Here is a 27,658-nt window from a genome sequence, read left to right as displayed (position 1 = left end):
CCCTCCTCACCCCACCCGACCCAGGCCTGACCTTGCGGATGCGGCCACTTCGCGTGCCGGCAAATACCACAGTGCGGCCCTGGTAGTCATAGGCAGCCACGGCGGTCAGGCCATCATCCTTGTCCACGAACAGGGGCGTCCCCTCAATGGTGACTGTGCCCCCCAGGGGCTGGTTGAAGTCCTGCCCGCAGAAGTCATCGTCGATCTGTAGGGGCTGTGGGAAGGGGCAGGGTGAGAGCCACTCCCTGGGTGCCTTCTCCTGGAGGACTGGGCCTCCCTGGGCAGGGCTGGGAGTGCAGCTGTCTTTCTAGAGAGGTTGGGGGTAGCCCCCAGAGGAGATGTGAAGACAGAGAGGCTTTAAGACCGGAGGGAGCAGGTCACACCTGAAAGGCAAAGGGCGGGCTCCCAGCTAAGAGCACGAGAAAGCAATCAATAGCTTGAGGTTCCGGAGCAGCTGGGGGCCAGCGTGGAGGGGGTGCTGCTCCACCACCAGGCCTAAGGAGAGGGCAGGGCAGGCAGGGAAGGGGTGTGGGGAGAAGTGGGGCAGATGGTCCTCATCTGCAGCGGGTTCATTGGCAGAGGCCAGGCTGCTCAGGAGGAAGGAGCAGGGGAGGCTGGGTCAGGGCTAGGCCACACAGAATGAACAAGTGGGAGGGGGCAGTGGGAACTGTCCCCAGGGAGGAAAGAGCAGGCCCCAGCCTTGGGACAGGGCACAAAGACAGAGTGTGGTGGGGCTTCACCCAGGCTCTGCCCCTCCAAGCCTCAGTGTCTTCATCTGCATGGTGCAGAGAAAACACGTTCCTTGAAAAGCCAAGGGGAGGGTAGACAACTGCATCTGCTAAGCACACATGGGCCCTGCTTCACACAGGCAGTGAGCGTGAGACGGAAGGGCTGAGGAGCCCTTGCAGTCCCACTCTGCCCTGAGGACAAAACCAGCATCACCCTCAGGTCAGACATGGGAGACTACAGCCAGAGAGGACCAGGCCTTCCCCTGTACCTAGCCTCGGGGGTCCCAGGTCTGGGCCGAGTCCCAGCCCCTTCACTTTCCACCCTAAGCAAGGCCTGTGCCCTCTGAGCCTGCCCAGGAGTGTGAACAAGACGCTCCCTGAAAGGCAGCAGCATAGAGGCCCAGCCCCAGCTGTGCCTTTGGGACAGGTGCCAGGGGGCTGTGGCTCCCTGGAGTCAGGGTCACTTTCTCTGCAAGGTATGGACTATGGCCTGCACCAGAGCACCATCAGCTCCCACTGCTGGGCAAAGGCAGAGGCCCAGCGGGCAGGTGCCACCAGGGCCATGTGGGGGATGCAAACGCTCCATGGAAATGGTGTCTGGGCTCACCTGACAGGCTCTGGTCCCAGCCTCTCACTTGCTGTGTGACCCAGGGCAAGTTACCCCACCTCTCTGATCCTGCAGGATCATTTGTAGGATGGGGACAAGATAGAGCAGGCAAGCACCAGGCACAGGTCCAGGCATGTGGCTGGCCCCTGGCTGACCAGGGGCTGTGGACTATGCCAGCAGGGCCTCGTCATCCCATCTTCTGAGGCACCAGAGAGCTTCATGGCTGGAAGCAGCCTTTGGGGCTAGCACCCGGGTCCAAACCCACTCTCTGGGGGATGGAAAAGGGCAGCCCCACCTAGCTGAGCCTTTGGGACGGCCAAGCCAAAAGCCAGGCCGAGCACGCAGCAGGCACCACTGAGCATGCATCTGACACTGATGCTGTCATCCCTGGAGGGAATGGGGCCACAGGAGGAGGGGCGCCCCTGCCATACTCACCGAGTTGATGCAGCCCAGCTCCTTGTTGAGCAGCCATGGCAGAGAGAGCTTGCCCTCGCCGCGGTAGCAGGACTGGATGCGCTCCTTAATCTTCTCCTTGATGGCCCTGAGTGTGAACAGGCACAATGCTGACTCCTTGGGCGGCTTCACACGGTTCTTCTGGCCCTGGGCGAACACAGTGAACAGCACATCCTCGTCCTCGGCCAGGCCCAGCTGCTGGGCAAGGGCACGGCCGGGCCGGCTCAGGTAGGCATCCTGCACCAGGCGGTACTCCACACCTGCCTGCTCGCAGCCAATGGGGAACTCGACATACGAGTAGAACTTGGGGTCGTCCACACAGAGCCGCACAATCTTGGAGGTGAAGAAGTGCTCGCCGGCAGCATCAGGTGAGGTCAGCTGTGTGTCCAGCTGCAGCGTGAGGTAGTAGACAAACTGCTCGCTGCGAAAGCTGTACACATAGTAGATGTCAAAGGCCGGAAACTTGGACAGCGTGTCGGACGGGATCTTGAGCTGTGATGACACAAACTCATCCTGGTATACGAAGCCAAACATGTCGGCGTCCTCCTCGTTGGCCATGAGCCGACGGCTGGAGAGCGTAGGGAAGTACTCGGACTTGCCATCGATGGGCGTGCCCACGAAGAGCTTGGCCTGGCCCTGGCCCGGCGGCCCGGCAATAAGCACGCCCGCCATGCTGCCCGCCTCCCGCACGCTGGACAGGTAGTGCTCCTTACGGTGGTGTGGCTCCCCCAGCTTGAAGAGATCGTCCAGCCGCAGGAACTGGCAGATGCCCTGGGAGGCGCTGCCACAGGCCAGCAGGCGGTTAGCGGCATAGTCCAGCAGCAGCAGCTTGTTGACATTGTCCGTGCTGCCTAGGCCATGGGGGCAGGACTGCACGCTGGGCGGCGGGTAGCACTTCTCGTTGTCCTCCACAGGGCCCGTGACATGGGCCCGCAGCAGCGTCAGGTTCCCCGACAGCTTATAGATGCGGTTCACTGCGCCCACATACACCTCGCCTGTCTGCTCGTGCACCACCAAGTGGGTGAGGCCCCAGTCACTGGCCGAGAATGTGCGGAAGGGGGGCTGTGAACCCCCACCTGCCCTGGGCGAGCCTGCCTCAGCCCACATGCCCAGCAGCGGCAGCAGTGACAGCAGCAGCAGTAGCAGGAGCACCTGCGGACTCCGCGGTGGCAGCGGCATGGCAGGCTGGGGCCTTGGGCCGCGGAGCTCTGGTCCTGCTGGGGTGACCATCATGGTGCCGGAAGCTTCAGCCCTGGGTAAGGGGCAGGAGAGGGCACGTGAATGCAGGCATGGCCCATCCCATATCATGATCCCCCAGTGTGAGCCCTTCCTGTGGTGGGCGTGCCCACTCCACCTCCAGGAGGCAGGACCTGACCCACCAGGAGGAGCCAGGGGCAAAATGGGCACCTCCCTGGCCTGATGCCCTATAAGCTGTGGGGTGCACCAGGCATCCCCAGGACACCTGGCAAGAGGTCACTCCATCGGCACCTGTGCCCTGCCATCACTGGCGAAGGCCAGGAACAGGAAGGCAGGTGACAAGGGCCTGAGGAGAGCATCCCTCACCCAGAGCCTCCCTGTACCCTGGGGAGCAGGACCCTCCCCACAGCTCTGTACTCCCAGGGTGGGCACCAGCTCCCTGCCTAAGGCTGGTGGGGACATACTCCACCACCATCCCCTACAGAAGCTTGACACAGATGGGCTTTAGTGCTCACTCCCGCCTCCACAGCCTTGCCTCTCCCCTGAACATGCCCTGACAGCTCACAGCACAGGCACCACGGGGACCTGGAGGCCCAGGCCACACAGGCAGCAGTTCTCACTGTGGATAGGTGGCAGCCTGGGCTGCTCTCTATGGGTCCCCAAGCCCCATGTGGGATGAAGCTTGAGAACTGCAGTCCAGAAGCCAGGCAATGTGTCCCACCCACAGCTCCAGCCCAGCTGACGGGTGCCCTGCCACACGGCCCCTTCCCAGGCCCCCTCGCCCACCCAGCCCTGACTCTCAGCACTCTCTCCAGGCTGTCATTCCTGCCCCCAGCCTCACACCCAACTCCAAGGAAAGAGGAATTCCTCCACAGGGAAGGCTGGCAGGTGCTCCCTGCACTTTACCCCTCCACAGTGACCCCTTCCCAGCCTCAGCACCCCATACCCACCAGACCTGTGGGGCCCCCTCCCACCTTGCTCCACATCGGGCCCTCACTTCCTGGTCACACTCACTACCAAGGTTCATTGACTCCACCCCAAACTCCACAAAATGCCCACCCCTCCTTCCTGGATTGCCAGGGTACTCAGCTCCCTCCACCCACAACCACCTACAGCCATGTCCCTGTGCAGAGGCTAAGGCCACTCTTCTGACCTGCACAAGAGGTCAGCGCTGCCCAGATCCTGGTGGGAGTCCCCATATCCTGTACTGGCCTCCACTGCCTCTGGAAAAGTCTCACCACCCCGTGCCTAGCAAACTGGCAGCCAGGCAGTGGGCTAAATCTAGATCTTGTTATTCTGTAGGCAGATGACTCTGATGGGGACACTCCCTTTTCCTAGCCTCAGTTTCCCCATTTGCAAAAGCGGGATGAAAGCTCTTCTCTCATGGATGAAAGAGGAAAGGGTACACCTGCCCACATAGTCAGCAGTGCCACCCCCTTGGTGCCAGTAGGGCCTGCTGCCCTGGATGTGCCTGATGTGCTGGGGCCTCTCATCCACTCCTGGCTAGAGCCGGCCACAGCAAGGCTGAGAGTCCTGAGTCCTGAGTTCAAGCCTTAGCCAGCCAGTTTGCACACACCATCCCAGACACCCTTTGTATGGTCTGGCCCCATTTTATAGATGGGGAAGCTGAGGCCTGAAGATGGATGCCTTCTCCAAGTCTACTGGGGAGCTGGGCACAGTCCCATCAGCCTCTGTGCCTGGTGCCCACATGCAATGTGGAGCTGCCTGCCCCTCCCCCAGGCCTCTGGGACCACTGTCTCCACTCCCCACCCAGCTCAGTCACCCGGTTCTCATCTGCAGCACAGGACTCGTTAAGGGTCTCTGTTACTTATTGCTCCCATTCTCCAGAATGGCTGCCCTGTGAAAGCAAGGCCTGGCTCCGGGTGGTTGCCACTGCATCCTCAAGCCAAACCAGGGGCCCAGGAAGACTCAATAAATCCCCATGAGTGAACGAATGAATGAAGGGTATGCGGAGGGCCAGCCAGGCCTGGGTGCGGCAGCCCCCATGCTTCCCCACTCCTGCTTCACTCCCCCTACACCCACTGCCCAGTGTGTGCGCAGCACACATCCACTGCTCAGGTGGGGAAACCGAGGCTCTCAGAAGCAAAGAGCTTTGGCTGGAATCCCAGAGCAGGAACTGCAGGGTGCTCCCAGCAGACTACCAGCTGCCTTTGCCGGACAGCTCCCCAAGAACAGCAGGGAGGAGTCCCCACTCCCACCCCCCGCCCCAGAACTCAAGGAAGACCCAGGAGCAGGCTCCTCACAGTGGCAGTGGGGCCGGGGCTGGGAGTTGAGCACATGTGAACTCCAAAGAAAACATGAATCACTCACCGTTTATCAGTTCAAAGCAGGCTTGCAATTACCAGGGGCTGGGCTCTCCCCTCCCCTGGGATAATTATACACGTCTTAATGCAATTATGGGCCCTACTTTTTATATTCAACAGGAGGCACCAGGCTAAGAAGCCACCATCCAAACTCCAGCCTGGCCCTGGGCCCACCGCCCCAAGCCCCACCCTCACCCTACTGCCCCAAAAGAGGCTGCTGGGAAGGGACTTGCCTGCGGGCATAGGGCTGCCAGCCAAGAAAGGGGGAGCCCCAAGCCTAGGGCTGGGTCCCTCATGCCCAGCATCTAACAAAGGCCACTGACAATGCTTGGGCCACTTCTTCCACTTTAGGGGTATAAGACTTGGGGCTCAGACTCAAGGTCACCCAACTAGTCCCAGCAGGACAGGGCCCAAATTCTGAGCTTCCAGAGACTGGGCTGGCCAGTCAGCCTGCAGGGCTCAACTCTCACAGGCCTGGGTCTGCCCAGGAAAAAATGCATTCATTCCAAAGCTGGGCCCAGGTGCCAGGTGCCAGGGTGCCAAGGGGCCATGCTGGGGCTGGGAGGGGAGTACCAGCAGATGCTGTACTCTACCAAGGAGCAGGGCTGGCCACTGTGGCCGGGGAAAGTCCTCAAGGGCCTTTCCACCTGCTCTGGGACCAGGTAGCCTGGAAGCTGGTGCAGGTGGGCATCGTGGTGGGGGTGGGGGGCAGAAAAGGAGGAGCAAAGGCCTGGGGTGGGAAACACTGGCTGTGCAAAGAGGGCAGTAAGAACGGCTGTGGCTCTCCGGCATGGCCAAAGCTGTTCTGGGCTGAGGCAGAGCCAGAGCCAGGGCGGGGGAGGCTGGACTAGTGCTGGGATGCTGATGGGGCTAGCCAGGGAGAGAGGCGGAGAGAGACCTGGCAGCCGCGGGTAGGAGCCCCAGCCCAGGGGCTCGTCTCCAGGACAGGAGGGGATCGCCGCCTGGTGGAACGCCAAGCCAGCAGTGTCCCCTTTCCTTTCCTGGCCTGGGTGACACCCCAGCTCCCTCTCACCCTGAGAAACAAAGGCCCCCAAAGCCCTCCCCACAAGGGAGAGTCCAGTCCCCCCAAGTCGTCCTGCACCGGATCCTGCTATGGCTCAGGCAGGTTGGGGTGTGGGGCTGCCATCCTGCCCAGTGGCTCACAGCAGCAGCCGGGGAAAGAGAGCTGCTCCTGGCACCCCGCCTCCCCCACAACGGGGGTCATGGGAGGTGGTCCTAGTGGCCCTGCTCCCCACCAATCCTAGGGAATCTGGATCTGAAGGCCTTGGAGTCCTGCTCTTGAGAAAAAGTACCCACCTTTGCGGGCCTTCCCCTGGGGCATCCTCTCCTCCCGGCCAGCTGCTCTAAGCTGCTGTGTGCACGGGGGCCTTCCTGGGGGCTCAAAACAAGCAGGCAACGACCATGGGGGGCCAGGAGTCCAGCAAAGGGCTGTCTGCTTTGTCCACAGGCACCTCATGTGTCCCCTGCCCCCAGAGCACACACCAAGGCCACAAACCCAGGCCTCTGCCCGTGCTGTCCTCTCTGCCCAAAACGCCCTTCCTGGGCCCCACCGGCACCCCCCAGGAATGGAAGCCTGGCCCTGCAGCGAATCACTGGTTCACACGCCTGCCTCTGGCAGGGGGCTGGGTGCTCCTCAAGGGCTGGGCAGCGTCTTGGTGCCCCTGGTGCAGCACCTGGCCTCTGCCGCACACTCCAAACCACAGGAAGGCGAGGGGACCTGAGGCAAGCTCCTCAAGGGCCCGGGGAGCAGAGACTGCGCCCCATCCCTGCACCGAACCCAAAACCGGCTACGTGTGAAAGGAGGTGGGGCAGCACGGAGCAGCCCGAGCCACAGCAGCCCGCTGAGGGGACAGAGGCTCGACCACGTCCCCTCCCCCGCACACACACCCCTTTCTTTCAAGGGGCGTGGCCCCAGCACCCCACACAGAAGTCGGGGGCAGCTCTCGGCCCGGGGCCGCCCCTCGGAACCCCTCCCCTCCTTTCCAGGGCTGCACCTGGGACCTCACGCCGGCTGAGGGGCCTCCCTGGAGTCCCCACTCCCCCTTCCCCTGGCAGCCGGAATCGGCCCGCCGCCTCCAGCTTCGCCGCACACCAGGCCCGGGACTGTCCAGGAAGCAATCGGAAGCCTCCGGGGGAAGCGGCTGACCCTGGAGAGGCCCCGAGAGGGGGAGGCCGAGGAGGCCCGAGCGGGGCGGCCTCCCAGGCGGCACCCAGAGCCCACTTCCCCGCACCCCGGGCCACAGGGGGCGGTGGCAGCGGTGGTCCCGGGAAGTGGCTCCAACTTCCACCCCGCGCCCCAGGGCTGGCCGGGGGCTTAGCCCGCACGACCTCCTCCGGCCGCCGCGGCCCTGCCGGGCGGCTCCGATCCCAACCCAGGCCTGGCCATCCCGTCCTCGCCCGCGGACGGAGGTCCAAGCCGAGGTCCAGCGGCCGGGCCGGGCCTGGGCACCGCAAGGGCCTCCCCGCGGGGCCGCCGCAAACTTTATCCCCAGCCTCTGCGGAGGGGCAGCGCCCGCCCCCCGCCGCCCCGGATCTGCCGCGGGGCTCGGCGGGCCCGGCCGGGGGGCGGGGGAGGCCGCGGCGCTGAGCCCCGGGCCGCGGTCCCAGCCCCGCCGCACGGGGGTGCGGTCTCTCCGCGTCGGCGCCGCGGCCGCGCCCGGACACACGCGGACGCCTGGGCCGGAGCCGCAGGGACACGCGGGCCGCGGACACGCGCGCCGCAGTCCCCGCGCACACCCCCTGCCTGCAGCCTCACGAGAGGGCCGCCGCCGGAGGCCGCCCCGCGCCCACCCACTGGCCGCCCGGCCCGGGATCCCCGCCCGGTCCGGCCCCCGCCCACCGTCCCGCGCCGCGGGGAAAGTTGCGCCCCGACTCACCCGCCGCCCCGGGGCGCGCCCCGCCGCCGGCCATCGCCGCGCCCAGCCGCCCGCGCCGCCGCCGCCGCCGCCCGCCCCGCCGCGGGGCCGCCGAAGCCGCGCAGGCCGCCCAGGCCGAGGCCGCCGCCGCGCCCGGGCTCCGCTGCGTGGTGGTGCCGCCGATGCCCAGCATGAATGGGGCGCCGAGCGCCGCGCGGCTGCGGACCGGCCTCGCTCTCGCCGCCCGCGGAGCGCCGCGCGGCGCGCATGCGCCGCCCAGAGCCCGGGGGCGGGGCGGGGGCGGGGCCGGCGGCGGCCTCCAGAGGGCGCTCTGCCCCGTGTCGCGCGCCCGCAGGGGCCCACCGCGCGCCTTCAAAGGGCGATACGGCTGCCCGCCTCAACTCTCCGGGTGCCGGGGCCGCGCGAGCAGTTCGGGGAGCCCCCCGCCCTCGAGCAGGGTAGCCCGCGACCCCGGGAACAGGGCCTGGCTCAGTGTGTCCAGGCTAGGAGCATGGCTTCCTTTCACGGGAGGGGAAACTGAGGCTGAAGGAGGCAGTCGCAGTTCCCAGACCTTGCGGGGCCGGGTGTTCCTAGCTCTCGGCCTCGCGCATTCCTCTCTGTCAAATGGGGGGGCACCTGCGCGGGGAGCCCGGGCGCCCCCTGCAGGCCCCAGGCTGGTGGCGCATTCCCGGCTGGGGACGCGGCCCAGGGAGGAAAGTCCCGCGGCAGAGGCGTGGTGAGACGCGAACTCCGGCTGAGCCTGGGGTAGCGGGTCTGGAGGGTGCGAGGGGTGGGGCTGCAGAGTCCAGGGTGACGAGCCGGAGCTGCCCAGGCAATACCCCCAGCCTGCATGGCAAGGCTGAGGGGCAGACACCCAGCACTCAGTGACTGTACTCACAACCGCCACCCGCAGGCGGGAGGCATCCGGGAGGGCGTCCCGGTGGAGGGCAACCAGGCCAAGGGGAAGCCGGCAGCGGGAGCATCAATAAAAGAGCAAAAGGGCCAGGAAAACCCGGCTGGGGACTGGGCCTCCATCTGTAGCCTGTGGGGTGCGGTTTTTGCTGTGTGAATCACGTCACCCCTACAGAAGAGGAACCCTCTACAGTTCACATGGTTAGGAGGGAAAGGGAAGGGACTCATACCGGGCCCAGGTGTCCCTCCCAGTCTCACCCTGCTCCTCCCTCCTCAGGAGCAGCCACAACCCTCATTTTTGTGTTCATCTTTAACTGCTTTTCTTTGGGTGTGACCTCTTATATTTGCATCCCAGAATGGGACGCTGTTTGGTTGGCTTGTTTTGGGTATTATGGAAACGGGGTCACTCAGCCTGTGCTGTTTTCTCCGTCTGCTCTGTGTGGTGAGGGGCACAGGGCGGCTGCTCGCAGGCATCGTCCTCGCAGCCTGTTTTGTGGTATTCTGCCGCGTTGGGCGCCTGCTCACCCATTCTCCTGCTGATGGACATGGAATTGTCACCTACCTGGGGCCATGATGAGCAAAGCTGTGATGAGCATCCTGTGCATGCCTCTCAGTGGGCACCTTTAGATCCAGGGATGGTCTGCAGGGTCATGGGGTAGGATATATCTAGCTTTAGGAGATACAGCAAAACTGTCTTCCCAAGTGAAAGTCCCAGTTTACACTCCCAGCAGCTCAGCAGGAATGTGGAAGGGTCTGGCTGTGCCACATCCTCACCAATACTTGGCACTCTTTAGTTTTGCAAATCTAGTGGCATGAACTGGTTTTTCACTAGGTGGTTTTGCTTGTCTGCTTTTTTTTTTCCTTTAGAGACAGACAGGGTCTCGCTCTGTCACCCAAGCTGGGGTGTTGTGGTACAATCAGAGCTCACTGTAACCTCAAGCTCCTAGGCTCAAACCATCCTCCCGCCTCAGCCTCCTGAGTAGCTGCGACTACAGATGGGCACCACCATGTCTGGCTAATTTTTTTCAACATAGAGGCAAGGTCTCTATGTTGCCCAAGCTGGTCTCAAACTCCTGGATTCCAGTGATTCTCCCACCACAGCCTCTCAAAGTGTTGCGATTAAAGGCATGAGACACAGCACCCAGGCTCGTTGAGTCTCACCCTGTCACCCGGACTGGAGTGCAGTGGCTCGATCTCAGCTCACTGCAACCTCCACCTCCTGGGTTCAAGTGATCCTCCCACCTCAGCTTCCCGAGTAGCTGGGATTACAGGCATGTGCCACCATGCCCAGCTAATTTTTGTTTTGCCATGTTGGCAAGGCTGGTCTCAAACTCAAACTCAAGTGATCTGCCCGCCTCGGCCTCCCAAAGTGCTGGGATTACAGGCATGAGCCACCATGCCCAGCCTCATTGTGGTTTTAACTTACATATTCCTGAATGAGGCAGAACATCTTCCTCAAAAGTTATATATATTATTTTATTTCCCAAGCACTAATACAGCACTGGCTCTGCTACCTTCTACAGATGGGTGGGCTGAGGCTGGAGACATGCCCAAGTTCCCCAGTGGGTAGGAGACCAGGCTGGGAGGCTAACCCCAGGAGTCTGGCTCCTCCAGTCTGTGGTCCTGACCCAGCCTCTGGGCTGCACTTCCCCTCCCTTCCCTGGCAAACAAGACCGGAGAGGTTTCTTTCCTCATGGACTGCCGAGACACACGTGGGCACAGATCCAGCCTCATGGCTAGTGAAGGCAGAGCAAGTCCTGACTGCTCTCTGAGCCTCAATTTCCTCATCTGTGAAATGGACCTGAGAGCTTGCAGAGCTGTGGTGAGGGACACAGTGAGTGTGGACGCCATGGCTGACCTCAGGGAATGTTCATCAGCTCTTGTCTGTGCCACCTGTCACCAGCACCAGGGGCTGTCCCTGCTGTCTGCCTGTTCCTGCCCTTTTGCCACAAGGAAGACACTCCTCAAGGAGCTTCCTGCTCTGTGTTCAGGGTCCCCCGGGAGAGCCTAGGCCTCTCCTCTGAGGTCCAGCCCCGTGTCTCCAGCTGCATCTGGGGAAGTTCCAGGGCCACTGAACTCTGGGTGGCCAGGACCAAGCTCCTCGTTAACCAGGTACCTCCCCTCTTTTTCCCTGTCTCTGTGAAATGCACCACATCCCCGAGGTTGCCCTACTGGGAACCTCCATGCTCCCCATGCCCCCTGCATCCCTCAGCCCGGTGGATTCTTCCCAAAAACATATTCCAGAATTTTCCACTTCCCTCCATCCCCATTCTGGGCTCCTCAGGAAGGAGCACCTCCTCTCTGCTCTGCTTGCTGTACTTGGTAACACCTTTTTGTCCACTAGCCACACAGCAGCAGCAAGAGCCATCACAGTGAGAATCTGTTCGTGTGACCCTCTCATTACACCCTGTAATCCCTTCTCCCATCATGAGCAACTGTGGATTCCAGGTGGCCTAGGTCTCAGCGCCACACAGAAAATTCCAAGGCTTTTAGGAGACCAGAGAGCAGATTCGCTTCCTGTCCCTGGGCTAGGGGAAGATTTCATAAACAAGATGCTAAAAAAATAAATAAAGGAAAATATGAATCAATTTGACTACATTAAAATTAGTTACTTTTGCTCATTAAAAGTTACAAATAATGAAAATAATGAGACAAGTCAGGATCTAGAAAGAGATGGCTTATAACACATCTAATTGTCAAAGGATGTGTATCCTGGATATATAAAGAACTCGCTAGAGTCAACAAGGAAAAGGCTGTGCCCCCACAGGAAGGTGGGGAGAAGACTCCACAGGTGGTTTGTGGGAGATAGAGGCGAGTGCCTCTTGCTAGGGATGGGCTGCGTGAGGCAGGCTCTAGAGCCCCTGCGGGTCCCGTCTGGCCCCAGTAGCAGCTGCCCTCTGTTCAACTCTGAGCTCCTGGTGTGACCTCACTGGGTCCTGACACTGCCCTCTGAGGAGGGACTGCAGCACCCCAAATGCAGATGGAGAAGTTGGAGGTGAGCAACCTCAGAGGAGCTGAGATTGGAGCCAGGGTCTGTGGTTTTGGGGCTCCTGAACCCACATCAAATAGAGGGGAAGTGACTCAGCAGGCTGCTGGGCTCTTCCCTCTGGGTTTCCCCTGTTGGTTTAGCTTCTGTTTGCCTTCAGCAGCTCAGAGGGCTGGGGAGTCTGTAGAGTAGTGCAGGAGATTCTTAGGAACATGGTTCCATTTCAGTGGGGTCTGGAGAGGAACCTCTTTTGGCACCTTCTCATGCTCCTGCCCCCAGGGGCAGCTCTGGGGACTGTTCTGCATTTGCATGAGTCACAGTTTTCTGCTGAAGTACACTCAGGACCTCCTTCCCCTTGAGGCAACCCCACTGCTGCTGGGTGAGGAGGAGATGGGGAGGATCCAGGCACCCCCAGCTCTGGGGGATGGCCCTCAGATCCCTGGCCACTGAGTTCAAAGCTAGTTGTGGGGGACATCTGGATTCCTGCTTGGGCCCACTTTGGAACCTGGCACCACCACTGCCAAATACTCCTAACCCATCCTTGTCTCACTTCCCCTGCTTCTGTCACCTCCTACCTGGAGGACATGGGGACCCTCAGTTGCCAGCTCAGTCCTCCCAACTCTGCTTTCCACACTGTGGTCCACAGGGATCTGATAGAGAGCTGGGGAGACCCTCTGCTCAGACCCTCTAGTGGCATCTTTTAACACATGAAATGCCTCCACACATGTGCACACATACACATGCACACATATTCAAATATACAAACACATACACTCATGCAAGCGCATACACATGAAAGCAGACACACACATTCAAGCACACACTTGCACACACACGTGCGAGCACACATACAAGTGCACTCACACATGCAAGAACACATGCACACGCAGGCACACACATGCATTTACTCTTAAACATGCGAGCACACACACTCACATGCAAGCACACACATGCACATCCACTCACGCATGCAAGAACACACCCATTTGGACCTGCTTCCCACCTGTCTCCTTCCCGTGCACACATGCCAGCCTCCCTGTCCCTTGGCACACTGGTTCATCCTCCCCCTTTGTCTGTGGCATTTCCACCCATTCTCCCACTTGGGAGACCCTGGGTGGCCCTCCTCCCTCTGACTTCCCATGTCACCATTTTATTGTCACTGCTCCCTCCCTTGTCCTCCCTGCTCATGGGGTCGGGACCTTGTGCACTTTGTTGTCACCCTGCCTGTGGCCTGGCATGGAACAGATGCCCCCTGTGCCAGGTCGTGAGTGTGGAGCGCTGTGGTCATCTCAGCTCATCCCCACATGCCCTTGTGGGGTCAAACTGTGAGCCTAGGCCCACAGGGAGCCGCTGACAGTAGATGTGCGGACAAGATGCAGTCACTGTTGCATTCCAGGAAGCCCACTGTGGCCACTGGGTGGAGAGGACATTGGGAGGTAGCATGGATGTGGGGAGACTGCTGACTATTGCAGAGGCCTGAAAAGAGGCGATGCCTAAGGTTGGTGCTCACGGACTCATCCTCCAACTCCGAGGTTTTTTTTTCTGGTCCTCCTCCCCACGCAAGAGGAGAAGGGCTCAGCCCAGCTGCAGGCATGCCAAAGAGAAGGCTCACCCAGCACCATTCTCTGCCCACTCCTGCTGCTGGTTCCAAGTGACAGAAACCTGACTGCACTTAGGCTCTAAGAGGCATCTATTGGACTCAAGTGAGCAGCAGCTCAGACCTACAGGATCTTGGGCACAGCAGGGTTCTGCTGGCCGCTGGCTTGGTTCACGCCCACACAGCCCTTCTGCACCTGGTGGCCTTGGCAGCTCCAAGCTTTTCTTTCCTCATAGGTCTAGGAAAGTTCCCAGAATGAAGCTTTGGTGAACCAGACTGGATCGCGTGGCCCCCTTGAACCCGTCACTGTAGCCTGATAGTTGGCTGGGATCAGGGACCTCTCCAGAGTGAGTAGGTGGAATTGGGAAAGTGGTTCCCCAAAGAAAATCCAGGTGCAGTTATCAAACAAGTGGGCCTGGATGCAGGACAGGTCAAACCCACCAGGAGCCACTGCAGCCTCAATGTGCACCTGGACAGCCAGCACAGCCCATCCACTGTCCACCCTCCCCCACATCCAGCTGGGACCAAATGCTCAGCATGCACCAGGCAGGAATCCACGTTTTTACCCGCTGAGCTCCTCTATGAGGTGGGCAGACTGCTGTCCCCCATCTACACATATGGACACAGCAGCAAGTCAGGGGCTGACCTGACCAAGGCCACAGCCAGGTGGTGGCGGGGCCCAATTTCCAGAGCAAGCAGTGTGGCTCCCCTGTGGGCACTGCAATCCATGCTCAGCCATGTGGTCCAGTGGGTAGTGTGGAGATACCTGCACTCAGGACCCTGTGGGGCCAACAGGCCACCTTACAGCCATGTCTCCCTGGTACCCAGTGCTCTCTGCACACTGTGCTGTTGCTCCAAAGACCTCCACACCAGACCTTTCCTCACGCTGTGCTCCTCACCAAGAGGGCCCCAACCTGGCCCTTTCTTCGTTCTTTATTTTTATTTTATTTTATTTTATTTTATTTTATTTTTTCTTTTGTAGAGATGGGGGGGTCTCCCTATCTTGGCCAGGCTGGTCTCGAGCTCTTGGACTCAAGTGATCCTCCTGCCTCAGCCTCCCAAAGTGCTGGGATTAAGACGTAAGCCACTGTGCCTGGCCACCATTCATTTTTCAAGGCCCAAGCTCCTTCTTCCCTCCTCCAGGAAGCCTCTCTGCAGTCCCCACCCCACCCCAGGAGCCCTCCTTGGCTTCCTTTCCCTTTGACCACTCTGGGCTCAGGTCTGTCACCGCCCCACTCCCGGCCTGGAGACAAAATCAGGCCAACGTCAATACTTTATTGCACAAAAGACAGAGTAGCAGAGTCCCTCCCCCTGTCCCCTACCTGCCCACACACATGCAAACAATCACTGGAGCACTGGGGGGACTTGGCACTGCCTCCTCCTGGGGCTGCAAACTCCGATGACTTCAGCGGCCAAGTGGTTGATGGAGGTAAATAGTGAGACAGGCTGAATGCCGGAGCAGGCGAGGGCTGCAGCAGCAGTGAGCAGTGGAATGCATGCACATGTTATTGGGAGAGTGTGGAGTGAACAAGACCTTTCAGTGTGAATATCCCAGCCAGCAGGCCTCCAGTTTGCAGTCCCTGACTCAGTCCAGTTCCTGCCACTCCCAGAACGCTGCTTGTCACCCTGGGGGGTCACAGTCAGGTCACCAAAGATGTCCCCAAGTATGGGAGCCCTCTCCAGGACCACAGCCTCTGGAAAAGCCATCCCTGGCACCCTCTTTATAAGGCCTAGCAGCCCTTGCCCCTCACTGACCTGCCAAGAAGCAGGGCAGCAAGAGATCAGCCTCCTGCTTCCCTGGAGATGAGGGAAGCAGCCCAAGTTTTCTCATTGTGCTAAAAACACCTGGGCTAAAGTGGGGAAACTGGGTTTCCCTCCCCCTTTCCTGATGTAATGGGACAGCACCCCTCTTTGTCTACCATATGGGGTCAGGAGAGGCCAGCTGTGAAACAGAAGATTGAAATGTAATCCAGGGTCTCAACATACAATACCCCAAACTTTCAAGATCCAATAAAAAATATCACCTGTGATAGCAAGAACCAGAGAAATGTCAATTGTACCAGAAAATACAATCAGCATACACCAATACTGGTATATGTTGAACAGGAAGGACTATCAGGATTACCTGATGAGGCTTTTAAAGCAGCCATCATAAAGGTGCTTTGATGAGCAATTATGAACATGCTTGAAACAAATGAAAATAAAGAATGTCTCAGCAAGGAAACAGAAGTTATAAATAGAACCAAATGGGCATTTTAGAATTTTTTAAAAACATACAATAATCAGAATAAAAACTTAATGGATAACTCCAAAGCAGAACAGAGGGTCAAAGGAAAGATGTAGTGAACCTGGAGATAGAGCAATAGGAACCACCAAGTCTGAAACAGAGAGAAAATAGACTAGGGGTGGGATAAGAGTTATCTGAGAGATAACAAAAGATCTAACATTCATGTCATCTAAAATTGCCAGGAGGAGAAGAGAAAAAGGACAAAGCTGAAAAAATATTGAAGAAGTAATCTCCTAAACTTGGCAAAAGACATAAATGTAAGGATTCAAGAAGCTGAATGAACTCCAAACATTATAAATCCAAAGGAATCCCCACCAAGACATATCACAGTCAGACTTCCAAAAACTAAACAACAATGACAAACCCCAATTTTGAAAGCCGCCACATAACCACCTTCCAAACAACATGGATTTCCCATCAGAAAGCATGGAGGCAAGAAATAAGTGGAGCATTTTTAAGTGCCGTAAGAAAAGAGCTGTCAACCATAAATTCTATACCCAGTGAAACTATCCCTCAGAAATGAGGGGGAATCAAGACCTTTTCAGCTGAAGGACAAAGTTTGTTGCCAGCAAACCTGCTGTGAAAGGAGGGCCAAAGGAATTTCTTCTCATGGAAAGAAAATGATAATGGAGGAATCTTGAGACGTCAGGAAGAAAGCACAATGGAAAGAACAAAACTATGGGTAAATAAAATGGACCCCTTCTCTGAAGGTTTCTAAGTTACATTTGATGGTTGAAGCAAAAATTATAGCATTGTTGAATGTCTCAATGTATGTAGAAAAAATATTTAAGATAATTATAAGTGGAAGAGGAAAAGGGACACAAAGACAGGTAAGCTTTCTACACGTCACTTGAAATGGTAAAATGTTGATGGCAGTAGACCGTGATAAGTACATATGTATAATGCAATATGGCAGCCACTAGAAATCTATACAAAGATATACACTAAAAGCACTGTACATAAACCAAAACAGATGCTTAAATATGTCTAAGTAACACACAGCAAGGCAGAGAAAAGAAAATAGAGAAACACCACCAACAACAAACACAGGAACAAACAAAGCAACAAATAAAACAGCAGACTGAAGCTATATCAGTAATTACAGAAAACGTAAATGGCATAATTCCATTTACATAACATTTTTGAAATAACAAAATCATAGAGATTGAGAGGAGATTGGTGACTGCCAGGTGCTGGGGTGGTGGGGGTGATTGTCACTGTGAAGGGGAGTACCAGGGTGTCTCCGTGGAGAGGGAACAGTTCTGTATCCTGGCTACACGGACAGGAACATGGATCTCCATGTGTGATAAAGTGACACAGGGCTTGACACCCTTGTCACCAGTGCCAATGTCCCTTTTCTGATGTGCGGTGGTTATGTAGAATGTGACCATTGGGGGAAATTGGGTGAAGGGTACACAGGCTTCTCTCTCTACTCTTTCCAACTTCCTGTGAATCTGTAATTGTTATAGATTATCATTATTTCAACTTAAAAAAGTTTAAAAAATACCTTTGCTGTTGCTCTTACACCAGCATCAACTCCACTGTTGGCATTTCCTCTTGGGCAGAACCAGCGCCCTATGCACCCCCACAGAGCTCACCGGCCAGCAGGCCTCTGGGGGCCATACCCAGCAGAGGCCATCACGGCAATCCTGGGCCGGGCTGCCTGGCCCCAGCTCCCAGAGCCATCTCCTCCTTCTCCAGGCCTCAGAGCTCATATCGCCTCTTCAGAGGAGCCCCCGATTCCCTGATGGAAAATGCACCCCAGTCCCATTCAACCAACTGATAGTCTCTGGTCCATTCAGCTGCTTATTATCCAGCCCCACAAACAGCAGCTTGGCAAGCCAGGGAGCCCATCTTCTCAGGGGCACAGAGCCTGGTGCCAGGCAAAGCATCCATCAGGGGCTGTGGGGGTACAGTCACTATCAGTTGCGGCAGCATCACAAGTCACCCTAAAATGTAGTGGCTTCGGCCAATAGCTGCCTTTCTCTCTCATGGTCTCTGCGGGGAATTCAGAGAGGACAGTGGGAAAGGCTGGTCTCTGTCCCAGTGTCTGAGGCCTCAGTTGGGACTTGCATAGGCTGCAGCTCCTCACCTGTCTGGCAAGACTTCCCTGGGGCAGGGCTCTTTGGCAGCTCTGTCTAGCTCTGTGGGGCCTTTCCACAGCCTCTGCAGCATGATGGCTTCAGGGCAGCCAGCCTTCTTATGTGTCCATGCACAGCTCCCATCCAGGGGGGCAGGGAGAGGGAGGGCAGAGGAGGAGAAGTGGGGGTTTGGAGCTCAGAAGCCTGCAGGGCACCACCGCTGGGCTATGCTGCATCAGGCAGATTGGTGACAAGCCCCATGGCTCTCCAGGGAATAGAGCACAGCCTCCACCTCTGGCAGGGGTGTCAGGCCCACTGTGCATTGCAAAGCCCTGCAGGATGGGTGTGCAGGGGAGGCAGTCTTTGGAAAACACAATCTGCCACCTGGCCAGCAACAGGCTGGCCTCCAGGGGCCTGAGCTGCTAGCCTTGGATTCCAGCCCCAGCTACAGAGAGCCCGCTGGGAGCCTCCTACTCACCCTCAGCCCCATGCACGCCTCTTTGCAGCAGCCTGCACTATTGACGGGTCGGTGCATGGGTGGGAGTGGAGATGGAAAGGGAGGGCGGGAGTTTGGGGACCTTTTCTAACCACCATACCATCCTCTGCCTCAGCCCTATGGGGCAACCCTGGCCCAGTGGGGAATGCCACCATGGCAGCTGGGGGCTCATCTGAAAGAGCACAGGGTTTGAAGGCAGCAACATGGGGTCTCCTCCCGACACCATCCCTCAGTGCCTTTTCGGGACCACACCACAAATCACGTGGCCCTGGGGTCTCTGTGAGGACCAGAGCAAAGACATTTGAAGGGCCAGCCCTGTGCCAGGTTCCCCAAGGCATCTTGACCACCGGGTGGGTGGGGAGGGGCCGTGACTGCCCCCTTTACACGGATGAGGAAACCAAGGCATGAAGAAGTGACAGGCCCCAGGGCCACACTCGGCAACTGCCCTGGACAGCCAGACGGAGCCACAGAGGCCCCCGGAGGAAGCAGAAAGGCGCCCTCCCTCTGCCAACCTCTTCCTATCCTACCCCCATGCTCCATCACGGGGGTGCTTTGTGCTTTCCCCGGTTCACCACAAGCTTTGCACATGATGCTTGTTCTGCTCCTCTGTTCTGGAGAGAGAGGGAACAACGTACTTCCCCTGAGGTCACCCTGCTGACCTTCCTTCAGCCCCTGCGCAGGCTCCTCCTCTTCTGGGAAGCCTGCCCTGAAGCACCCGCCCACCCGGCCTCTGTCGGGAGCAGCTGCGGCTCACCACGGGGCATCACCCCCGGTCCTCAGCCTGCATCAGAAACAGAGGTGTCCCGAGGCCCTGGTGTTGCCAGCACGGTCTGCATTCCACAGAAAACGCGCAGACAGAACCAGCCCAGCTCCCCTGTGCCCTCAGAAGCCCAGGCCAACTGGGCCGCCTGCCCTTCCTGGGCACCTGGTGTGCCAGGTACCAGCCCCAGGGATGCAGGCCCACTGGGAAGGGGGCAGCAGAGCAGCAAAGGGAGGGGCTGGACCTGAACACCCAGCTCCAAGCCCCATGGCCTGGAGACCCCATCCAGATGGCAGAGCTTTTTGGGCTCAAGGAACAAACACCAAAATGGCATTTAAAATATTTAACAGCCAAAGCTAGGTGCAGTGGTGTGCAACTGCAGTCTCAGCTACTCGGGAGGCTGAGGTGGGAGGATCACTTGAATCCAGGAGGTTGACTCCAGCCTGGGCAACACAGTGTGACTCCATCTTTAAAAACTGAAAAATACGTGTATGTTTAACAGCCAATCAGAGTAGACACCGGACATAAACCATGGGCAGGACAGCACTAGAAGAAGCTGGCTGAAACCCAGCTTTGTTTCATCCCAAGGGACATTCATCCATGTGCTTCCCTGTCTGGCTTCAGGCAGGACTGAATCCAGGGGCTCCCATAATGTCACCAGGCATCTATTTCTTGGTTTCACCTTCCTCTGTGTGCATTCCCAGGTGTGGTGTCCCTATCTGACCCTTTGCTGCAGCCACTAGGAGGAAAATATAAGAGATTTTCCCCAACCTGGAACAGATGCTAGCAGTCTCCCCTGACTTACAGCTGTACTCACCTCTCAACTTCACACTATAAGGTGGGGATGGTGTGGGGACAACTGCTCTGATATCACAGCCACCACCGCCCCAAGTACCCTTTACCCTACAAGTTGCCTGGCCCTTTTTTTTTTTTAAAGATGTTTTAATTATTAAAATATATGCTCATTGTAAAACAAAACCCAAGAAGTGCATAAAAGGATACAATGAAGTCAGCCTCCCTCCAGCACCTGCCCCCAGCTCACCAGAGCAAAAACTGATATGGGTGTCTCCTGTGTCCATGAAGACATGTATACACTGTGTCCAACATGCAGACACAGAGGGACATCCTGCCTCTCTGTTTGCAAAAAAGATACAAACTAAGAGCTGTTTTTAGATAGATCTCTCTCTCCTCCCTTCTTTCCTTCCTTTTTCCTTTCCCTTCTCCCTCCCTCCTTATTTCCTTTACATACAATGAGGTCCCCAATCCTTAGGCACACAGGTCAATGAATGCATCTTTACACTTCTACACAAATACATGTGTAATCTCCACAAAACAAAGGTTCTTCTGACCCCACCTCTCGCCCTCCAGAGAACTCCTATCAGACTCCTTCACCATAGGTTAGTTTTGCCTGTCTTTGAACTTCATATAAACAGACCCATCCAGTACCATGGCAGGTCCCCCATGAGTCACATCTCTATAATCCCCCGCTTAAGCGTGTGACTGGCTTCTAAGCAATAGATTAGGCAAATGTGAAGGCACGTCCCTCTCATGATTATGTTATACATGCAAGAGATCCCTTTGCTGGCAATGGAGGGTCTGTGAGCAAGTCTCCAGGCAGAGGATGGCTGGTGGCCTCTAGCTGAGCTGATAGCAAAAAGACAGCCCATCGGTCCTCCAGCAAGATAATGAATTCTGCCAATATCCAGGTGAACTTGAATGAGGAGCCTGAGCTGCAGAGAGGAACCCAGGCTGGCCACATCTGGAGGGCAGTCTTGGACCCCGCTGCACTACACCAGAGCTCCGACCCACGGAAAGTGGGGGACAGACATGCATTGCTGCAAGCAACTGTTTGTGGTTATTAGTTAGGAGGCAGTAGACAGCTAATACAACCGTGAATTCTTCTGTATCTACCTCTGTCTCTCACCATGAGATGTCTGAGAGATCCATCCATGTTGCTACAGGGAGCTCGAGTGTGTTCTTTTTCGTGATGCTGTAGTATTTCATCGTATGAATAAACTACAACTTAACCATTCTACTTTCCATGAGCACTTGGGTTATTTTAACCTTGTGGCTGTGATGAGTAAGGCTCTATGAACATTCTTGTGCGTACTATTTAGAGGACATACATATTCATTCTCTTGGGTATTAACTCAGGAGTAAGATTGCTGCATCGCGGTGTAGGCGGATGTTTAACTTTATAAGGAACTGCCAAGCCATTTTCCGAAGCAACCGTCATCCTTTCATACTCCTCACAGCAGCAGTGAGCCCCCAGGGGTTGCTCCTTCTCACTGACGTTGGGTATTGCCTGTCCTTTCACCTCAGCCATTGCTTGGATGTAGAAGCACTTCTTGGTGGTTTCAGTTTGCATTTCCCTGGTTAGTCGTGACGATGTGCAACAGTTTTTCTCATATGCTTACTGGTCTCCCTGGAGGATTTTCTAAGATTACTTTCTTAGTGGTAGGGTTTTTGTTGTTGTTGTTGTTTTTTATCTGACCTTTAACCCTGAAATGGAAGTTCAGGGAAAGAGAAATTCTCCTTGTAAGGTGAGCTTTTCTGGAGCCTCTCATGGAGACACAGGGGGTGCCTCACCTCATCTTGGCCTGGCGAGCCCCTCAGCAGAGGACCTTGCTAAGCTACACCACAGCTCGGACCCATGGAAAGCTGAGAACAGAACGATGGGGACAGAAAGAGCTGGGCTGGAAGGAGAAAGCCCAGGTCCCAGTAACTGTGGTTAAGCCTCTAGATGCAGCTGGCCTGAAGCTCACTCCTGGACTTCTGAAGCCTACACATTCGTTGCAGTAGTCAGTTTCAGCGAGGGTTCTGTCACTTGTGCAGGAGGGGGTGACCGACACTGAGCCTCTGTCCAGCATGCTGACATTTGGAGGCCCCCCAAGCTCTGCAGCATGGGAAAGGTTAGAGGGGAGCTCTGCCTCCCAGGCACTCCCCCATCCCTCCCGCTGCTGGTCTGCACCCCACTTCATTACTGAGTGTGTTTTGAGGCTGAATAACCATGTAATTGGTTTGTCCATTTCATAGTCAAACTTCGGCAAATACGTTTTTCATAATTAGTTGATGTTTATTTAGCGGGAATAACCAGCCCATTAAATTTAATGAGGCAGGATATCACATGAGGGGGAAGGGTTTTTCCTTATGGAGAACCCGGTTTGGGCGGTGCTGGTCCCAGGGCCAGGGCAATGAGGTGGCTCGCCTATGTGTGGGTGTCTCTCCTGGGAGAGGAGAGGAGGAGTGCAGGGAACCGCAGCCCCTGTCCCAGCCTGCTTCGGGCTGTCCCATCCCCTCTGCTTTTTCTGCATTGTGTACCACCCTATAGAACCTGTTTTTGATCTGGTCTGTCTCCCCCACTGATCTCTAAGCTCAGAGGACAGGGCTTTTCCCTCTGTGTTGCTCATGCTCCATCTTCAGTAGAGGAATACAAAGGGTGAATAAACAACAGAGACCCCTCCTGCGGCTGCCACTCCCATGGCTTTAGGGGCCTCCCTCCAGCACACAGTGGCCTCTTGCCTTGTCCCTCCTCCCCCTTCTCCTCCTCCGCAGGGTTTATCCCCTTGCCTCTCCCTGCTTGCCAGGCAGGGAAAGCACCTTACTCAAGGAGATCCAGGCTCCTTGTATCCAAGGAGATACAGCTGGGCCCAGGTAGCACCCAATGAAGACTCCAGATGTGTTGGAAGAGTGGACCCTGCCTGGCCATGACCGGACAGGCCCAGACTGTGGAAGACCGTGTCCAACATCTACATTCAGGAGGCTTCTAGCCTGGGGATAATAAGCAAAATTCAGATTAACTTAGAAAAACAGAAAATACAGTCAATTATAAAACAAAAACCAAAACATCCATAATCCTATCCCCAGAGAAAAGCACGATAACCTTTTAATGTATAACGCTCTTGACCTTTTTCTCTGGGCATCTATATATTTTTACATATGCATAGGTAAGATTTTTTTCATCTAAAGGTTTGTACAGTGCATGCTACTTCTTTAAATGGAGTGGAGAGAGTGCCATGTGAATACACTCAGTATCCCTATTCTTAGAGGCTTTAGAGTTATCTTATGGAGGTACCACATTTTATTTCATCCCCTATTGTTGGGCATTTAGGTTGTTTCCAATATTTTGACACTATTATAAACACTAGTGGCACACACTTGTAGTCCCAGCTTCTTGGGAGGATGAGACAAGAGGATTGCTTAAGCGCAGGAGGTCAAGCCTGCAGCAAGCTAGGATCAAGCCACTGCACTCCAGCCTGGATGACAGAGTGAGATACTGGCTCTAAACAACAAAAGAACTCCCACTCCCTGAAAAAAGCATGAACAAAGCAGCCCCTTCACCTGGCTAGCACTGGCTCAGCCCTCTAACCTCACATGACCGGGGCCAGGGGTTCCCAATTCCTGGGCTGTGGACCAGTACCAGTCCCTGACCTGTTAGGAAGAGGGGCAGTGGGCGGCAAGCATTCCCTGAGCTCCGCCTCCTGTCAGATCAGAGGCAGCATTAGATTCTCATAGGAGTACAAACTCTATTGTAAACTGCACATGTGAGGGATCTAGGTTGCATATTCCTTACGAGAATCTAGCTCATGCCCAGTAACCCGAGGGAAAACAGTTTCATACTGAAACCATTCCCCACCGCCTCAACCCCATCCATGCGAAATTTGTCTTCTATAAAACTGGTCCCTTGTGCCAAAAAGGCTGGGGACCACTGACCTAGGCCAAGCTCCAAGGCCCTGAGCTTGGGGGCCTCACCACAATTGATGGCAAATGCCACCTTTCCTGCTAGACCCTAAGCCCATGAGGAAACAGACTGGTATCACTACTGCTTGGAGGGCACCTAGGATAGAAAGGGGAGAGCGATGTTAGTTCCCTGCGTCCCCTGAGCAGCCGACTCAGAGATGAACCTGCAGGGCAGTTCTCAGGAGGTACCAGGGTCCACACCCACATGATGAGGGAGGGGGCAGTGGGCAGAGGGCGGGCTGGGCTAGCTCCCAAGTTGGGACCCCCTTCCAAGTCACTCCCAGTGAAGACACCCTTTATGACCCACCCCATCACCAGGCAAGGGATGAAGCTCCTGGCCCCTAGGGTGTGATTGTTGGTAAAGTGGCTCTCAGCAGCCAAGGCCTCCCTGGAGGGCAGACTTGCCCTATGTTCCCAACTCCATGAGCGTTCAACTCCCTTAGGGGATGGTGCCTGTGCTTGTCCCCACTTTACAGATGAGAAAACAGACTTACATGTTCAGGAGTGGCTCAAGGCTTGGATGCTCCGGCTCCAGGGCGGGTGCGTCAGGGCTATGTGTGAACAAAGGGAGGAGGCAGTGAGCAGACATCAGGATGAGCGCCCAGGACACAGGACCTGCACACATGCTTCCTTCCTTAGGATTGGTTCTTAGCGTTAGAATTGCTGTGCAAACGGCGTCGACATTGCCAAATCGCCAATGATGATTCCGGACGGGGCTACTGCTTTTTCCATTCTGCCAGTTTTGGCTTCCTGTATTTTGAAGCTCTTTGTTAGGTGCACCCATGTTTTATTTTGGGGTTCTAAGTCTTCCTGTGAGCTGTCCCTTCTGTTATTTAAAATGTGCCCTTTTGTTGCCTAAAATGCTTCCTGTCTCAGTCTGCTCAGTCTGATACTAATACAACCATTTCAGCTTTCTTACAGTTTGCAGGACTTTTTCTATTCCTTTCTTGTCAATCAACTTGTGCTCTCAAATTAAGGTGATGTCTCTTGTAAATAGCAAACAGAGGGATGTTGTGGGGTTTGTTTTGCTTGCTTTTGTGAGTTTGCACACTCTGAAAGGCTTCTGATGCATTTCACCCAATGAGGCCTCCCAGGAGGTCTCAGTGATTCACCTCCCGTGGCAGCACCACTGTGACCACTCTGCACCTTCCTGGGTGCTCCTACTCCCCTCCCAGTCACCTGACTCTGGGCATCTGTGGCCACACCTGCACCTGCAGGGGTGGCAGTGCCATGGGAGGGTGAGGTGCAGCGAGAGGCTGAGGCAGGACCAGTTTCTCCCACCTCACCTGGACTGTTGTTCCAGGGCTCACAGCCACCTTGCTGGTGATGCCTGGCTTAGATCCCGACCTGGGGTCACAGGACTTCCCCAGGCCAGTAATGATGTGGGAAGGAACAAACTTCAGCCATTTCTGCCAGCGGCCACCTTTCCCATCTGGAGAGGCAAGGGGAATGGACTGGCTCCTCAGCTGGGTCCCTGGAGCTGAGCAGAGCAAGACTCTGGGTGTCAGAGTCCCGCCTGGCACACAGGCAGGGCCCTGACTCCAACAGCAGGCACAGTTTGGTACTAGGCACAGGACTCTAGAGCCAGGTGGCTCCAAGCCCAGCCCTGGCTCTTAGACTGCGTGATCTTGGGCAAATCCCTCACAATCTGTCCACAGTTTCCCCACTTATAAAATGAGGATAACAGCAGTATCTACTTCACAAGGTCATGTGAAACCTTAACCAAGTAAGTATTTATAAAGGGCTCAGCATAGTACCTGGCACATGGTAAAGGTCTGATAAATGCTCAGTTTGATTATCGGCACTATTCTCTGTAGGCAGTCCTGTTGACACAAGGAATAAAGGTGCATAGGGACATGCACACACCTGCCATTCCAGCTACATCTCACATGCCCACCTGAGCATAGGCACACATGCAGGCACACACACCACTCAGCACAGCCCACACGGTCCCACTAAGGCACCTTCCTGGGCCTTTTCCTCAGACCCACTCCTCTACCACAGGGGGTGGCCGGCAGCAGCTCCCGGCTGCCTTGGCTCCAGCTTTCTGCCGTGGAAGGCACTACCTATGGCTAAGGGCAGAACGAAGCCAGGGCATTTCCACCTCCTCTGTCATGGGCAGCCCTCTCACAGCTGCTGTGACTCCTTAGAGGCCCCAGCTTCCCTGTGCAGGGCCCCTGCGGTGCCAGCTTCCATTGGGTGATCCTGCCTCTTCCCTCTGTCTCTGCAGCCCCAGGTGGCAGGAGGTCCTACGGCTGCTGATCTGAGTTCTCTCTCACACTATCCCATCTGGGTTTTTAGTTCCTCCATCTCCTTTGTGACCAATCCCTTGCATTCAACTCTCCCTGCTCAAAAGCGAGGGTGCTATTTTCCTGGTCGGATCCTGAATGATACAACCAATGTCATCACCAAGAATGCCCCTGCAACTGGTGGGATGAATATTAATACTCCCGCTTAACGGTCACTCAGCCAGGGCACGAGCCTGCAGCATCTGCCTCCACGTGCACACCCTACTGGACACACTCCTCACCCGTGAATTTCTCTCTCAGACCTGACCTCCTACCACACACAGCCACATGGAGGTACTGAGGTGTAGGTACACATGAGAGCACACAAACATTCACACTCCCACGCAGTGTTACAGATGGCCCTGGGGACACACACACAGTCTCCAGTAGGGGAGGGGCAAAGATCTGGCTCTGAGGAAGCGGAGAAATGGCTGATATCCAGGCTGGGAAGAGCCCGTGAGTATCCGTAGGTGCTGAGCATGACTGGCTGGCTGTGCGCAAACTCAAGTACACATGCACAGACATGAACACACACAGATGGACAGGTACACACACCTATGCACATGCTTGCACATGTGTGCTGGCACACCATGCACTCACATGTGTGCACACACATGGATACACATGCAGGATGGACATGTGCACACAGACCCATACACACACACTTGCATACTTGGACACACAGTTCACACCAATGCACACACATTTGCACAATCATCCTGCATGGTGGACACCGAGACCCAAAGAGAGGAATGCACGATGTCATGTGCACAGTCAGGAGCTCGTTCCCTCATCCCAATCCAAAGCCCCCAGAAAACAATGAGGGAGGGAGAAGCTGATAGAAATAATTGAACATGCCCTGGTCCTTCAGGGGTGCTGGAGTTGGGGAGTAGAGCCCCATCCACTGGAGCTCCCCCAGGTCTTGTCTCTACCCCCTCAGGTGAAGACTGCAGGGACTCACTCAGAGGAGCCTCCAGAGCCTCTACCTAAAGGTATGTAGGTGCGCATGGGGGCACAGAGGGGTGGAAGTCAGAGCTGGGCCCCTAAGGATGGACAGGAGCTCACCAGGTGAGGTGTGCGTGGGTGCCTCACTTCCAACTGGTCTGGTTGAAGAAATCTCAGAATGCTTCCCCCACCTCCCTATCAGCGCCTCAGACTTTGCCACTAGCACGTCTGTCTGCTCCTCTCCAGTTACAAAGTCCATTCCTGAGTCTTGCCCTGTGGTCCCTATGGCAGAGTCTGCAGCTGGGCCTGGGGTAGCTTCTGAAGCTGCCCTGAGGGGAGAGTCAGTGTAAGCCAGTGTTCCCCTCCCCAGGCTGGGAAGAG

At 56.3% G+C, this 27,658-nt stretch overlaps 1 protein-coding gene across 1 annotated transcript in view; it reads right to left on the bottom strand.

Moving 5' to 3' along the window:
* PLXNA1 (plexin A1) overlaps nucleotides 1-8,428 on the bottom strand; it is a 55,315-nt gene extending 46,887 nt beyond the window's left edge. Inside the window, exons 1-3 of the mRNA XM_038003461.2 lie at nucleotides 8,207-8,428; nucleotides 1,771-3,040; nucleotides 32-214 (exon numbers count right to left, since the gene is read on the bottom strand). Of these exons, the coding sequence (XP_037859389.1) occupies nucleotides 32-214; nucleotides 1,771-3,021 (1,434 nt within the window). The 5' untranslated portion in view covers nucleotides 3,022-3,040; nucleotides 8,207-8,428. The remainder of the gene's footprint in view (nucleotides 1-31; nucleotides 215-1,770; nucleotides 3,041-8,206) is intronic.
* Between the last annotated feature and the right edge of the window lie 19,230 nt (nucleotides 8,429-27,658).

Source organism: Chlorocebus sabaeus, chromosome 22 (assembly GCF_047675955.1).
Source record: "Chlorocebus sabaeus isolate Y175 chromosome 22, mChlSab1.0.hap1, whole genome shotgun sequence".
Taxonomy (NCBI): domain Eukaryota; kingdom Metazoa; phylum Chordata; class Mammalia; order Primates; family Cercopithecidae; genus Chlorocebus; species Chlorocebus sabaeus.
Note: the sequence above shows the minus strand (reverse complement) of the source record. Positions and strands in the feature narration are given on the sequence as shown.